Here is a 16,118-nt window from a genome sequence, read left to right as displayed (position 1 = left end):
TTAACTTTGAAAAAAGTATGAAGATGATGCGTTCATGCACCCCTTTTTTATCTTGGTCTTGGACGCAATCGCCACTAGCCCCCCCATCTCTATCATCACCAATAATAACCCAAAACAACCTTAGCCAATTGTTTTATTATAAAAAAAACCCCAAAATAAATTCACCAATTTCAAGTAGTAGATGGGTATACGCAAATAGGATCATATGTCTCAGGTTCGAACCTCATTGCATTGCAATTGTGTTGTGTGTGTGCGCGAGAAATTCTCTACTAAAAAAAGGTAGATGGATGTATTAATGAAATATTTATTGTGTACTTTTGCAGTTGCAGATTCACGGGGCCCATCAAAGCAGAAGCTCTATTGGGCTCAGATCTTGATTGTGAAGGATGGACAGAGAGTAGAAAGTAAATTATGGGCTGAAGTCCATTCTGAGGGTCCACTACGTCAAACCTTGTTCACTTGTCGTTATTCATTTCACTAATAGTAAAGTTGGTTCCTTGAACTCTCCTGGCCCTACACGCTAGACATATAGCAATCAATCGGTCATGTCGAAGTTGCTCTTCTTCCAGCAATAGCCAATTCCATCACAGCAAAGCAATGTTAGCATCAGTCGCCCACGTGGGATACATTACTACTAACCAAAATATCTTTCAATTTATTATGGTTGTGTTGTGCACAGCACAAATAACCTTTGAAACATCAACGGCCAGAATTAACGGATGCTCTAGCATGTTATGGTTATTTACTACTACACCCCATATGGGAAGTCATATTTGTTGGAAAATGGTGACGTGGTATGGCCCAAATGTGCAGAACAAAGCAAATAAACAATGGGGTTTCGGTCATTTGGGCTACTAACGGCCCAAATACTTTTACTAATATATTTATTTTTTATTCTTTTATTTTGTTTTTTTAATCGAACTGGTAGGACCCAACAAATTTATTTTTAATAATTTCCTTCCAAAGTATCAATTATTATCAAGAGTAAGAGTTGGTCTTTGGAGGGAAGGGAGGGCAGGGAGCCCAAACTGCAGTTGATAAAATAATGAAGGCAACATGAGAAAGAGAAGGCATCCCTTTCTTTCCTTAAGTGTGAAAGGTTTGAACACTAAGCAAGGCTTGGCTCTCTCTCTCTCTCTCTCTCTCTCTCTCTCTCTCTCTCTCTCTCCTTTTTTAAACCCACCATCTAATGTCTCCCACCCCAAACATTCATCAACAAAAACAAAACCAAACCAACTCCCACCCAAAAAGGTCACTCTTTTCATCTTATCCCTCACCCTCTTTCCGCTTTTGTCTTTCTATTCCTTCTGTTTTCTCCTTCCTAACTCAAAAGGTAGAAAGAACATATGTGGCAAGCACAGGCCAGCAAATCTTCTTATGGAGAATCTATCAAAGCTCTTGAAGCTGACATACAACATGCCAATAGCTTGTGAGTCATTTTTTCCTTCAAAAAAATCTATTTTTGGTTGTATATTTTTATGATCAAGTTCGGTTCTTTATTGTTGATCAGTCAAAAACTATGGAATTCATATGCATTTGCGTTAGTTGTTTGTTTTCCTCTTCTGGGTAGTTTGTTGTGGTGTTAATTTAACTCAATTGTGGTTGTTGGGTGGTATTTCTCATTTAAGAGGGAAGGTAAAGTTGGTTGTTTGTGCCAAATTGCCAATTTACTTGCTTCTCTGGAAAAAGAAAATCCCCATTTTCGTGTCATAGACTGCTCTTGTTTCTCCCTGATAATTGTCGTGTGAACTTTTGTTGTTATATAGGCTTAATTCCTCAGGTTCAAATACATTTTGATCTTTGTTTGGCAAAAAAAAAAAAAGATCCTTTTTTCATTAGTTTTTGAGATGGGTTTTTGCAGGGCAGCTGCTCTTCCCAAAGATTATGGTGGGAACTGCATCCAAATGAGATTGTCTTATAGCCCCTTTGCCCCCATTTTCCTGTACTTCATTGAATGGATGGATTGTAGTTGCACCGATATACTCCCCAATTATTTAGGCCTTCTCCACATACTTGTATACAAGGTGGGCTCTCCTTTCTTTTATGCTTTTTTACTTATTTTTTGTTGCCTAAGATTCCAAATTAAGCTTTACATAATTGTGCAGGTTTATATGGATGGAATGCCTTCAATGTCCTCCAAAGAACAGAAGGTCACTTTAAGGGAGTTTTATGGTATGCTATTCTCTAGTTAATTAGCTTCTTATTAAATACATAGCCCTTCTTGGAAAATAAAAAATAAAAAATTTGTTTTGACATCTGAGTGCATTCTGCTGGAAATCATTGCAGCTGTAATATACCCTTATCTTAGACAACTTGAAGGCGAGTTTAACGAACTGGAAGATAATAATAATAATAATAATTACAATAATAAGAAAAGCCGATGCACAGATGTTTTGAGCCGAAAGAAGATGGAAGGCTGGAGGAAGCTGTCAGATAAAGATCAAGATAGAGATGATGAATGTGGAATATGCATGGAAAACTGTACAAGGATGGTGTTGCCCAATTGTGGGCATTCCATGTGCATCACCTGCTTCCATAATTGGTACCATCAATTGCCCTTTTCACTTGTTCTTGTTTCAGAAAATTGGAAAGCATTTTACATACTGGGGATAACCTGTGAAAAATATTTGTTCTGTAATGTACTTGAATTGAATTGCAGGAATGCACGATCACAATCCTGCCCTTTTTGCCGTGACAGCCTAAAGAGAGTCAGCTCTAGAGATTTGTGGGTTCTCACTAGCAACAGTGATGTGATTGATACAGTTACCCTTGCCAAGGAGAACCTAAGACGTTTCTATCTTTATATTGAAAATCTACCTGTAGTTGTGCCTGCAACACATGTTGTGGTATATGATTACATGCTCTGACCTACAGAGGAAGAATGAAGTTGCAAGCTACACAAAATGCTGAATGCCCTACTGTATATAGTCTAAAATAGGGAAGTTCAATGTAAACTACCATGGCAGGTTGAGCAGGTGTTTCATGGTAGCTGTATATAGTAAACTGAAATACCGAATGCCTGTTTTCAGGCGATGAGAAGGTAGCTTTGGAGATTCTTGAGTTACATCAAGGAGTAGCTTGCCAGCCTCCAGTGACAAAGGCACCTTCAAGTCTGGCAACAGCACTGAAAATACTAGGATTGATATGTATAACCGGTATGCCTGGCATTCATCTCAGCTTTTTGGAACCTGAGTGTTGGAATGGAAGGCAAGTAATTTCCTAGTACTAATGGTTTCTGGCCATTACTCCATGATATGTTACAACTTAATGAGAAAACTTACAATATCCAACACTTTTTACTGTCTGGAATCTGTTTATAGTAAAAAAGCTATCATATCCTTAATTCTTGTCTTTCTTTTCATTGATGGAGGAGGGGAGATTCGAACATGGGAAATCTTCCAACATTGTGAAGAGAGAGGATAATAGTTTTCACATTGGTATGAAACTGTGGCCTTAGGAAAACTGTAGTCTGAAAACAATCCTGAGCTTGATTGTGCTCCAATCCAGCCCTTGAAATCACCACTGCCGAGAATCGGTAAATGTAGGAAAGGCAGGTCCCATAAACCCTGAGGATAGCCAAATGCTCAAAGAGGTGGGTGAGCTTTGTGCCTACCTTGTGATGATGAACAAACACATATCCTCCCCTCCACAGGAAGCAAACTAGTATGCTTTCATGTTAAATCCGGCTGCCTAACTTCACTGGAGGGCTTAAATTATCTTGACTGCATCGTTAAGCAACCTGCATACTTATTGACGTGCAATAATGTCACAATATTTTGTCCCACAAAATTACCAAAAAAGGAAAAAAAGATTAAACAGAAAAATCAGTAGTATAATTGTGTATTTACCTGTTAAATACAAGAGCAAAGTAGGTTCCAAATTCCAATGTCCTAAATCATTTCAGAAACGAACAGGGAAATTGCCAAGTTGCCAACTTGGTCCATTATCATCAGTGCATGCATGTTGCTAGGGCGGCAGCATTACAATCTCATAATATCTATGTGCATTTTAATGGGCAAAACAAAAATAAGAAATATAATTCATAATTCATGATAAAACTTGGGGTCAGTGATTGATCATCACCATCATTGTAACAGTTAAAAAAGAGATAGTGTAAAACAAAACTATAAAAAATAATAATTAAAAAAGTTAATTAAAAAAAAAAAGAATAAACAGGTAAGAACAGGGGAAGCATCATAGGAGAGCATAAGGGCAGAGCCATATTCTAACTTTTAAATAAACAAATAAAAAGGCACTCCACTTATGAGAAGTTGCATGGAGTTCATCCTGCTAATTTGTTAGTCACCAATCATGCCCACCCTCTTTTTAAGTAAATTATTGTCTTTGGAGATAAAGAATTTCTAAGTGGGCATTTCCTTTTAGAGCCATTGAGTTTTTATTTCTCAAAATCCTTTTCTACCCCACTCTCCTAAAGTATGCCTTTAAGCCTTTAAACCCCCCAAAGTTTTTCCTGTGAGAGTTGAAGGATTAAAAAAAACATTGAGGGTTAATGGCTCAGCCACTAATGGAGAGAAACTCTTATGCAATGAGGATAACACTTTTTGCTATCTACGGTCAATAACACAATGACATGTAGGATAACTTTTCCACGTATTATTGTGTTATTGACCAGGGATAACAAAATAATGTTGTCCCCGTTACAAGTAAGGTTTTTTTGTCACTAATGAGGCTCACTCACACCACATGGAAAACTCTTAGCATCTTGTGCAGCACAAAGTGCTCCAAGCAAACTTGTTCTTGCTGAGTTTGCTGGTCAAGAAACTTAATTAAGTGATCATTAGCAGCAAATAAAATAATTCTTTTAATTTAAATGGAGTTTCAAAAAAGATGCCACTATCCTTCCTAGCTCCGATCTTTTTCTGCTTAGGGGTATCGTGGCCTCAATTAACGATGATGATTGATTAGCCAGCCTATCTCACTCATCCTTCCAATGGCTTATTCTCAACTCATAAATATTTCAAGAAATCTGCTAACTTTGTAAAAATTATTATTATTATTAATTTTAAATTTTTTACGCATGGACCCTTATGTCACTGAGTGCATGTCATCTTTCCAGAGGCCCTGCTTGCTATTGGAGTAATTAGAAAGCAGTTTAAGGATTAATTCTTTGTTAAAAAGTTAATGTTCCTTCCAGATTAGCATCAAGCACCTCAGTTCCTTTCTAATACAAAACTTAATGTTGTTTTGGAATCTCTCTAATTCCACTTCAATTTCATGTTTAAAAGATGACAAAAATCAAAGACTGATATGCACGCACTAATTACATGGAGACAGAACACACTGTGTCATTTGATTGCTGATGTCTTTTTTTTTCTTTTTGGCTGAACAGCTGATTAATGTTGTCAATGTAAACCAACAAGGATGTTTTGTCCTTCTCTTATTGGATAAGCATTCTTAAAAATTCTCTGTTGTGTTTTGCTTCTCACAATGTGCCATGCATTTGCCTAAAATATTGAGTGCAACTTTACCGTAAGTACATAAAGATGCTTTAAACTATATGTTTTTTTTTCTTGCTGGGCAATGGCATTATTAAACAAGTAAATGAAAAGGGTTCTTCATGCTTCCACTTTCATTGAAGGATTTGGATAATGTGTTACGAGACTGGTCTTGAGATCATGCATGCCTTACAAAGCATTGGTTGAAGATAATAAAAGGTCAAATTTTGTGAGTTTGGGACCAATTGGATTTCAGCTGTCTTCAAGTCCAGATATTCCTGGCTTTGTCCAACCACTACAAATCTGGTTCAAACGACTGTTTTTTTTTGTTTTTTTTTTCTGCTTTGTCTCTCAAATGCATTCCACGTTCCCTCAAACCCTTCTTTATTGTTTATCCAACATGAACTTCAAATTGTTTCATCTTCCTCTCAAGGACTACAAGAATAAACAATACATCTTTAACCCAACAAAGCAGGGGCTGCAACATTGAAGTGTTATTTTGTCTTTCTGGTTAGCATAGTTCATCATCCATCATTTTACACCCGAGTTTGATCTTCAACTAATATAGAATATCGCTTTAGATAAAGAAAAAAACTTGAGAAATAGTAATATGGTTAAATCAAACTTTGTGTCTAATTGAAATTGCTGAATTAAGCTACCTGTATATCATTTATAAGATGCCTTATTCATTCAAACATTCTTTCACAAATCACAAACCCCACCCCGACCCCCACCTTTAGATTCTACCTCTTTAAGATTCTAAACCCAATTTCTCGAAGTTACCATTTTGTTTCACTTTCCCATATTCTTTTTCAACACCAAAGGTAAAAATTGTGTGGCTTTTTCTTCTTCCTAATCATACCCCCCATACAATTTCCCCTTTTTTTTTTTTGGTTTAGCAAAATGCAAATGCGATTAAAGCCTAACATGAACCACGGGGACCGTTAGATATCCGGCGCCAAATATTCGTTGGTTCTCTCTCTCTCTCTCTCTCTCTAAAAAGCTTCCCATAAAATCCAAAGAAAGCCATTTTTTTAAATTTGGAGACACTCCTAAGCTATATAGTCTCATTTGAGCTGTAAGTCCCACTCTACCCCCTCCACTTCAATCTTAACTCTTCCATCTTTAACTTTTTCCTAATGGAGAGTAGCTTCTCTTCTCCTCGAAACGATTCGTTTCCGGCTGGCCTCCGAGTTCTCGTCGTCGATGATGATCCAACTTGGCTTAAGATCTTAGAGAAGATGCTCAAGAAGTGCTCCTATGATGGTTATTTTACGCTATCTCACTTTGTCACTGTTCCTCTGTTTCAATCATAATTTAAAGCTTTAGTCTTTCTCTCTCTCTGTTTTCTGAATTATTTCTTATGTTTGGTTGGTTTCTCTGATTGTTTTGGTGATTTTCAGAGATGGGTTTTTTGAGTTATGGGTTAATTTGGACAACAAGGGTAATGGGAGCTTAGTTAAATGTTCATCTAGGGACTTAACTCTCTGTATATGGAATTCAAGATTCATGCTTTATGTGAAGGTATTAAGGCAATATTCCTTGCATAACAGAGAAAATGGGGTAGAACTTAGAAGTTGGTCTAATTGTCTAAGGCTGGCTGATGATGCTTTTGTGAATTACTCCATATGGGTTTCTTGAAACCGATGATTATTATTATCTTTTTCTAGAAGCAAAAACTTAGTTGGCAGTTTCCTTTTAATTAAATTGATTATCAGAAATGATCAGGGTTTAGTTGAGAAGAGCATTTGATTGTATTTCCCTTCATCAACCTGCTGCTTTGGCCCTTCTACAGGCTGCTTTGCAGTAGGATAATGATAATGTGATAGCAGTGCAATTAGGCACAAGGTGTTTCCTTTATTAGCTAGTTTAATCGAGTTTTGAACATTGATTTCTCTATCCAATATAAATGCTTAAAGTTGGTCGATTTCGGATAACTGGAGTGTTCAGCATTCTTTGGTACCTCTGGTAGTGTACTTGTATAATTGTTATCCAGATGAGTTGTATGGACAAATGGGCACAATTAATTACTCCCCAAATCCTGCATTCATTCTTGGATTTCTGATTTCAAGCCTCCTTTAGCACATTTTCCTTTATATCCTTGTTTCAACTATGTCCATGAAAGGCTTTTTTCTAGCAACATTTACCCTTTGTCTATTATGACCTTCATCATTACCTATGTCTATTATATTATATTCCTGGTCTTGTCATGTTGATTTAAAGACTGCGTTTTAATATTCTTACATTCTTGTATGCTCTATCATCTTTGTTCAATCGAATTTTCGAAGTATTTCACAGGAAACTGAAGTACTCTTACAGTCACTGCTCAAGACACATAGCTTTACAATAGTTCCTTTGATTATGTTTGGGATATTCTCATGTATGCTTTCTTTTAAATGATCTGAGCAAGATAGAGAAGGCTTCCATTTAAAATGCTGGACAACTGATTTTACTTTTCAAGTTCTTAGTCCCACTCATTTAAAAAAGGATTTCTGTCAGTCTTACAGGATTTTATTTTTGTCTGATTAGTATACAGGATGACTTTGGCCAGTCTGACTATATATTCAACTTTCCAACCCAGTCTATGATGATATCATCAAATTTTCATCAATTCTGACTAGTTTTTTCTTTCCCCTTCTCTGTGTTTCAGTGACTACATGTGGTTTAGCAAGAGAGGCTTTAAACTTGCTTCGTGAAAAGAAAGATGGATATGACATTGTAGTCAGTGATGTGAACATGCCTGACATGGATGGTTTTAAACTTCTCGAGCATGTTGGACTTGAGATGGATCTTCCTGTTATTAGTCAGTACTCTGCCATCTGACATAAGCTTCGTCTTCAATTGAAAATTTTCCTTTACCATTTAGTTCCTGACAAATCATATTTTTTGTACCTGTGCAGTGATGTCTGTTGATGGAGAAACAAGTAGGGTAATGAAAGGTGTTCAGCACGGAGCATGTGATTATCTTCTTAAGCCAATAAGAATGAAAGAACTGCGTAATATATGGCAGCATGTATTCAGAAAGAAGATACATGAGATCAGAGACATTGAGAGTCACGAAAGTATTGAAGGTATTCAGCTGATAAGAAATGGATCAGATCAGTATGATGAGGGATACTTTTTTAGTGCAGAAGACCTCACTTCATCGAGAAAAAGAAAGGATGTTGATAACAAATATGATGACAAAGACTTTTCTGATTGTTCATCCACAAAAAAAGCAAGAGTTGTTTGGTCTGTAGACCTTCATCAGAAATTTGTAAAAGCAGTACATCAGATTGGATTTGACAGTAAGTAACTTCGTTTCTTATAAAGCTTGGTTTTTGGATCAGCATCATTAACTATAAATCTTAATAAATTTTATGTTATTTCTCAAATGTCTGTTTCCCATTTGTGTTGTTTTTCAATGATATAGCCACCAACTTTATTATGTTTCTACAGAGCGATGATGTGTAATGTCTGTTTGGCAGAAGTTGGTCCGAAGAAGATACTTGACCTGATGAACGTGCCTTGGTTGACGAGAGAAAACGTTGCTAGCCACTTGCAGGTAGATATCTCACTTCTTAATTCTTTCTCCTGATAAGATCTGAAATTCCTATCTAGTAGGATTTGTGCACTGCAGCACTTTCATTATGGTACTTTGGTAGCCAGAATACCCTGCAATGGATAATTTCCTTGTGCAATAATTTATCCCATTTGTTTGGTCTCAGTCGGGTTTGTCACATTTTTTGACAGCATATGAAGAAGTTACTGTAATAATCCCTAGCATTCATCAATAGAAATTGTCGCTCTTTTAATAGCAGTCTTCTGTTTATGGTTCTCTTTCCTGATATCACTCATGCTGATATGTCACCTGAAGGTTTGAACAGCTAGTTGCACCAAATATTTGAGGAAGGACAATGATCGTTAATCTTATCCATTTGGACTATGATTTCTTTCTTTATTTTATTTTCTGTTATTTTATAGAATGAATTATATGTAGCTACTTTCCCATCACCCAAATAATGGAACATGCAGTCTTGCATGTAAACTAACGGTTAATTAATTTAATAGATAATATGCTTGCATATTCTCACTGAGAATTTTCATGTGCAGAAGTACCGGCTCTACTTGAGTAGGCTGCAAAAAGAAAATGATATTAAATCTTCTTTTGGTGGGACAAAGCATTCTGATTATTCCTCAAAAGATCTTCAAGGAATTCTTAGCGTTCAGAACTCGATCAACATCCAACAAAATGATGTTGCACATGGAAGCTACAGATTTTCTGGCAATAATTTAGTTGCTCAGAATGCGGATCCAAAGAGCAATGAAGGAGATATAAAGGGGATTGATTCAGAGCCTGTAGCAGAACCTAAGAAAGGAACGACTGGCAATATTCCTGATTCTCAGAAGACGAGGAGTTCACAAATGGACTTCAGTAGTTCTTATACAGAAACCAAAAAAGGTTTGGTTGGAAACGTTCCCCATTCTCAGAAGATCAGGAGTTCACAGATGTGCGTCAATCACTCTTTTGCATCAGTGGAATCTGAAGTAAACTTTACAGCATTTGATTCCACCATCCCAGCGACGTACTCTTGGAATCAAATTCAATTGGAAAAAGAGCCCAAGCCACTTATTCAGTTAAACAATGGCTTCAGCAAGCCTCCACTGCCTGGTCCACACCACCATTTCCAAGCTGATCAACTACAATCAATTCCTTCCATTAGCTCAAGACCTTCAATCCCAGGGGGAGATGTAACTGGCTCCAGTAAGAGTAAGCCTTCGTATTCGGAGTACACAAACCATCATGGTAGCCGTGTAAGTCCAACAATAAGTCCTACAATAAGTGCAACAGACTCTTTTCCTGGTCAAACCAAGAGCTGTGTGGTAGACCATCAAGTTTCTGAGACAATTTCCACTAGTACATCAAACATGAAAAATCAGGGCATCAACCTGAGTACTGATTTGGAATCTGCCCAAAGGAACCTAATCTTGGGAAGTACATCACCTTTTGCTTCTTTGGACGATGAGTTTCAGATTTGCTGGTATCAAGGTGATTGTTATGGTATGAATCTTGAACTTCAAAATATAGAGTTCTCAGAGTATACTGATCCTACTCATGTTACTGAAGTTCCTGCTCACCTGTATGATGCACTGAGATTTGAATATCCATGCGACCCATCAGAATATTGTGTCCTAGATCAAGGTCTGTTCATAGCATGACATGCTCCTGCTCCAGCCTTGCTCTTTTGCATTTGCACATCCTCAACGATGAATGATCCTCTGCTATTTTGTGTTTGGTAAGCTAATATAGTTTTGAGTGTCCCAACTTAATGAATCTGGATACTATCTCTCTGACCAGTTTGGATTTGAATATCGGAATGTGTATAATAGGAGTGATGGCAAACACTAGCATAATAAGTTTTCTTCTTTATCTGGATTTGATGTGCATCAGCTTTCTTGTAACTATATGCAAAATGCCTGCCAGAATGTTTTGATGGCTGTAAAAGCGCACGAAACTCATGGTCCTCACAAGTTATGAAACCAGACATAATTGTAATTAACAACTGAGCCAAACATATTGTCTTTGTACTTTGTCAAAACAATCAAGTACTTTAAAGGACATCGTTTTTTAGCTGGTGACAAACTTCTTGTGGAATTTGGCTCAGCCCAATAAGGGCTTCTAGGGATAAAAATGCTTGTGAGACAAGTCTTGGCTCAGAATATGATGTGTACAATCCTTTTGTATGATCCCACGTTAAGTAAGAACTGGATAAGAAACAAACTCAGTGTGCTAAGACTTTTTATTTCTGTTTTATAGGAAAATTGATAATCTGAAAACTATCAAATGGAAAAGAAAAAAAAAATGAAATGGGAAAAATATGGAGAAAGAATTAAAAAAGAAAAGTATGAAGAAGAAGCTGTCCTGTCCATGTGGAACAACCAAAATATGCAATCATCCTATCTTTATATATTAATCATGACCAGTACGGTTAAAAGCTATTTACAATCGCCAAAAGAACAAAGAAGCAAACATAAAAATGAAAGATAAGCCCTACAAAATTTCTAATTGACAGACCTCACAAATACACCCCCTGCTTACAAATAGTAGTTCTGGCCCTTCTGGGCGGTAATTTTTTATTTTCCTTTCCTTTCTTCTTGGTTAGAGAGTGGTAACCGTTGGAGTCAATCAATCTCCATGCACTTTCCTAAGCTAGACACCCTCAACTCTGGATATTGGGAGGAGAATTCTCATGAGCATTCTTCTTCGAAAGAGAAGGTACTGATCTATTTGTGCTCACTTTATATTTTTTTGTGGCAAAGTTGGAGCTGTGAGAATTGACTGCAGGCCTAGAGCTTGGGTCCAGGGCCTTGCTGAGAGTAGACTGCCTTCCAAGTTTTGGTGACCGAGGCTGTGCCAGAGGTATCTGCAAAAATAAATGTCCTCTATTAGGGGATAAAATAAGACTAACTAAGCAGAGAGTAGTAGTAGCAGTCTACATTGCTCCACACACTAAAATTTCAGTAGAAACTTTCGAAGTACAGTTGAAAGCACCTTACATAAACAAACTTTGAAAGAAAATGTGTATACCTTGTTCAAGTGGTTACTTGGAAATTGTGATCCTGAAGACAGATCTTGGTTTAGTTTGGCTTTTAAGCCAGTGCACTGACGCAGTTTATTAACATCCCCTACAGCTTTTTCCTGCATCAGATTTTTTATTTATTTTTAAAAAGTAAACTTTTTAATGGTTTGACAAAGGAAATAAAAAGAGAACAGCATAGCATATTGCCCCATCACCAGTGTACTATCCTCTAATCATCTAGGGCAACTTCTGTAAATAATCCTTCAATCAACACAATCATTTGATTTGTGAACACTAATTTGTATTTATCACCCTTCCTGAACTCTGTTTTGTATTTTTCACCTTTATAAATTAACCGAGACCCAAGAGAGGCATTACGAAGTTGCATAAATCATCATGCAAATAGTAAGTGAAAAGTTATTATGTCAAAACCAAAATATTTTTTTAGAAGAAACTAACCTTTTTATTAGATCTCAGTTGCAGCTGCTTATTTTCAGCCTCCTTGGCATTTTTCTTCTCTTCCAGCCTCTGAAAGAACTGGCACCGCAAAAGAAGACAGCTTTTAAAATAAAGAAACCCACAAATATTTAATGAACCATGGCATGATAAGGAGGGAACTTAAAACAAAATATCGATTCTTGCCTCTTTACGCTTTTCTGCTCTTTCTTGACTCTTGAAGATAAAAGGACATGATGCAATAGGGGGTCGTGGTTTACTTCCATTTGCAGTAGAAAATTGGCTGCCAAATAATCAGTTATTTAGATTCATAATAATCCATTATCCGAAGTTATAAGAATGGTGGCAGTTCCTTTGTCATCTAGTACACTAACTACTTTGGTCCATTCAGAATACAATCTAGAACATTATATGAATAAAAGGAATTAATTAAGCCTGTTAAGTAATTAATTCCACAACAAATAAAACAAAAGATGTTAGTTTCGGGGAAAAAAAAGTGAAACTTAGAAAGAGCAAAACCAATTTAGATAAGCACCCCAGAGCCAAGATAAAGTAAATAAAAAAACTCATAGGCATGTAAGTAGCAAAGTCCTTACTCTTTTGAGGAGGATGTCCATATCCCATCTGCGATTGCACCAGCCACTGACTTATTAAGTAATGTTTTTTCCCTGCAAACAATATAATTGATCGCTTGAATTAGAGTACTCAATGCATTTAGAAATAGCACAATGGAAAGGGAGTATGTAATGGACTGAGATATTGCGTGGACATGTGAAGTAGAAAGCAAGATACCTTCTATCTATGGACCATAGGTCTGCTGAAGACTGCTTTAATACCCCATTAACAGATGCCTGAGGTTGGCAAATAAAACTCTTGTTAGATGTTTCATGTTTGTGCAGAGTGCAGACAGATAGACCCATGAATATGATGAATAAAGAATTTTTTTTTAAAAAAAAACAATGGCAAGAAAAGTGCATACCCTAGCTGTACTTTGTCGAGAAGCCGGCTTATTCATGGAGATATTAAACATAGTAGTATAACTTCTTGAATTTCTGGTCTTCTCCACAACTGGTGAAGTTATTTTACTGGTTTCACTTTCACCAGCATGAGAAGTGAAATGGATTGACATATGGAGAGATTTTCCAGTCAATCTCCTCTTGTCAACTAAGTCTGACGAAAACTTCTTACCCTTTTGAGTGACATTTTTCCCTTTTATGGTTTGCACACGAGTTGCTTGTTTGGCAGGAGATATCGGGGCCTTGGATGCTCTACCTTTAGTGGATAACCTTGGGGAAGAGTTTATCAATCTTTTCTTGTTCGTTGAAGCTAGATTCTCCTCACCAGCTGCTTCCTGGAAGATCACAGTTGGCGTGCTGAGGAAACATGATCAAGCAATTGCAATGTAAAGAGTAAAAACAGGACAACATTCAACAGTTTACCTTATTTGGAATCTTCTCTTCTTGGGTGGCAACAATCTCATCTTGGTCTTTGTCATTTTCAAACTTGTTTGAGATTTCAACCTGAACAGGATTCGCCAAATTAACACTTTCTTGTACCACTGCTTCTGCTCCATCCACCATGGAAACATCCAATTGATTCCCTTCAACATTTGGATTAGGGCCACTCATATCAGCTGGGCATATTACTACCTCAGAATTTGGCACAAAATTTTCCTGTTGTTTATCGACAACCATATGGCTCTCTCCATTCGCCGACTCTATGTTGGAGAAACTGTCACAATTTTTGTACATATTTACCGACTCTGAGACATTACTGGCACTTGCATTTGTCACCTCAAGCAAGGCTGCTGCTTTCTCAGCAGCTTTTCTCTTGTAGTGAGCTTCAAAATAAGCCTTCTTCTGAGCAACAGAGCCAGGTTTGGAAAACTTTTCGACTTCTTCTAAGTAGCGATTGTGGGAAAATGCTGACCATTTCTCCCAAGCAAGAGGTTCTGACATATACCTACCGAAGGAGATTGATTCTCCTAGGCAACGAAGGGGGTCCCCCTGCAATTAAAATCACATCTCAATTTCCTCAGTGAATTCTAGAAACTTGTGAAAAGGAAACGAAACCATCCAAGTACATCCATAGAAGAAAAAACAATTGCGGAATTTTAACAAAGAGATACCCATAACATTTAATCCACCATGAAGAAGCTCACTGCCTAAATCCAAAAGAATGCGATGCAGGATTAGAGAAGCTAAAGAACTTTAATAGAGGAAACGAAACTGGTTAAAAATTACTGTTTTTTTCATAGGTCTAAAAGGCTTTGTCACTCACTCTGTCTCTCTGTCTCTCTCTCTCTCTCTCATCGAGGAGAAGCAATAACGCAAGATTTGGAACAACCCGAACGAAATCATGAACCGAAGGCATCCAATGGAAACCCACGAACCGCCTAAACTATAACACTACGCGCACTTTGGTCCCTAAACAACAAACAGAACAATAGCCATCTTTATCCAATATCCATTTCCCCAAATTATCATTTTCCCACGATTTCTGAGCAGCCAAACAAACCACAAGGCGAGAAAAACAGAGCAATTGGATAAAGACCCATTAAAGATTACGACAAAATATGAAAAACCCATCAATTGCAAAACTTTAAAGACCAAAGAATCAAAGACGTGAAATTTTGCAAGGACTAACCTCTTTGACTTCACTGGAACACTTAGAAGGGCTAGAGAACGATCTCATTAGACAGGCTGATTCACCCATTTTCTCGAATTTGAAAACAATGCCACTTATACTTCCACTCTCTCTGTATCTCTTGAGCCCTGTCTCAGCGTTTCTTGGTGTTCCTCGCAGACACAGACACTCTTGTTTTATCGTTTCGTATGAAATCCCTCCAAGATTTTCATCCAATATATGGCTAGAAATTTGAATTGTGAATCAAAATTCACGCAAGGCGCCTTCTTGAGTCAATTCCATGTTTGGTTTGTGGCAAAAAATGTGCATAAAAAAGGAAGCTTTTTTGTGAGAGTGTGGGTTTTTTGTTTGCCTTTAAAGCGTGGGTTTTAGTTTCCTTCTTTATTTTCTTGGATGGAGATGTCTCTCCCTCTCTCAGGCTCTACCTATCTTTTCTAGGAAATTTTTTTATTCATTTAATTGGATCAACAACTCAACGGTCATTTGAAAGCACTGCGTGCCTATTGGGCCCCATTAGTTGGAAAATTACAACGTCTAGTTTCGCTTTTGCTAATTTGAGAATGTACATGAACCTTTTTATTTTATTTTATTTTTGGAACACACTTTTAAATTCTTAGGGTGAGAACCTCGAACTTTAATTATAAGCTAATGCGGATGAAGTTCCTTTGTTTGTACCATAATTCACAATACCAAATACCAAATAACAATCATTCTTTTAAAATTAATTGGTAAAAAATCACTTTTGGTCCCTGTAGTTTGCTACTTTTATCATTTTGTCACTTCAATTTGGTTAATTTTGTCCATGTGGTTTCAATTTGAAGCAATTCAATGACAATCCTCAATTTCTGTCAAATTTTTTAACTTCTGTTAGTTGTGGAGGGGCAATTCAGTCAACAAATTATTAAAAAATTAATTCCTTTAAAAAATAAACAATACAAATATAAATTTAAAGTAAAAATAAAACATCTCTCTCCACTCTTCTCCCAACACCAGCGCCCGC

General features: G+C 36.9%; 3 protein-coding genes across 4 annotated transcripts; 2 read left to right on the top strand and 1 right to left on the bottom strand.

The window, feature by feature from the left end:
- Positions 1-1,019: 1,019 nt before the first annotated feature.
- On the top strand, positions 1,020-3,292 carry LOC110772672 (E3 ubiquitin-protein ligase AIRP2). 2 transcript variants are annotated; one of them, XM_021977125.2, is made up of 5 exons: positions 1,020-1,429; positions 1,862-2,024; positions 2,106-2,172; positions 2,389-2,542; positions 2,660-3,292. In XM_021977125.2, exons 1-5 carry the CDS (start codon positions 1,347-1,349, stop codon positions 2,865-2,867), a joined length of 675 nt encoding a protein of 224 aa, XP_021832817.2. In that variant the 5' UTR covers positions 1,020-1,346; the 3' UTR covers positions 2,868-3,292. The 2 variants fall into 2 exon arrangements, with proteins under 2 accessions (XP_021832817.2, XP_021832816.2); XM_021977124.2 differs by having other exon boundaries at positions 1,021-1,429; positions 2,287-2,542.
- A 2,983-nt stretch (positions 3,293-6,275) lies between these two features.
- Positions 6,276-10,872, top strand: ARR11 (response regulator 11). The gene is made up of 5 exons (XM_021977112.2): positions 6,276-6,722; positions 8,107-8,259; positions 8,357-8,743; positions 8,924-9,000; positions 9,549-10,872. The coding sequence occupies exons 1-5, from the start codon at positions 6,596-6,598 to the stop codon at positions 10,653-10,655; spliced, it is 1,851 nt and encodes a 616-aa protein (XP_021832804.2). The 5' UTR covers positions 6,276-6,595; the 3' UTR covers positions 10,656-10,872.
- A 493-nt stretch (positions 10,873-11,365) lies between these two features.
- LOC110772663 (TPX2 (targeting protein for Xklp2) protein family) lies at positions 11,366-15,541 on the bottom strand. The gene is made up of 9 exons (XM_021977117.2): positions 15,119-15,541; positions 13,912-14,478; positions 13,452-13,823; positions 13,265-13,323; positions 13,069-13,140; positions 12,659-12,755; positions 12,476-12,553; positions 12,025-12,135; positions 11,366-11,860 (listed from the first exon to the last, which is right to left on the bottom strand). The coding sequence occupies exons 1-9, from the start codon at positions 15,185-15,187 to the stop codon at positions 11,657-11,659; spliced, it is 1,629 nt and encodes a 542-aa protein (XP_021832809.2). The 5' UTR covers positions 15,188-15,541; the 3' UTR covers positions 11,366-11,656.
- Between the last annotated feature and the right edge of the window lie 577 nt (positions 15,542-16,118).

This window comes from Prunus avium, chromosome 1 (genome assembly GCF_965620075.1).
Source record: "Prunus avium chromosome 1, drPruAviu1.hap1.1, whole genome shotgun sequence".
In the NCBI taxonomy this organism is placed as follows: Eukaryota; Viridiplantae; Streptophyta; class Magnoliopsida; order Rosales; family Rosaceae; genus Prunus; species Prunus avium.
Note: the sequence above shows the minus strand (reverse complement) of the source record. Positions and strands in the feature narration are given on the sequence as shown.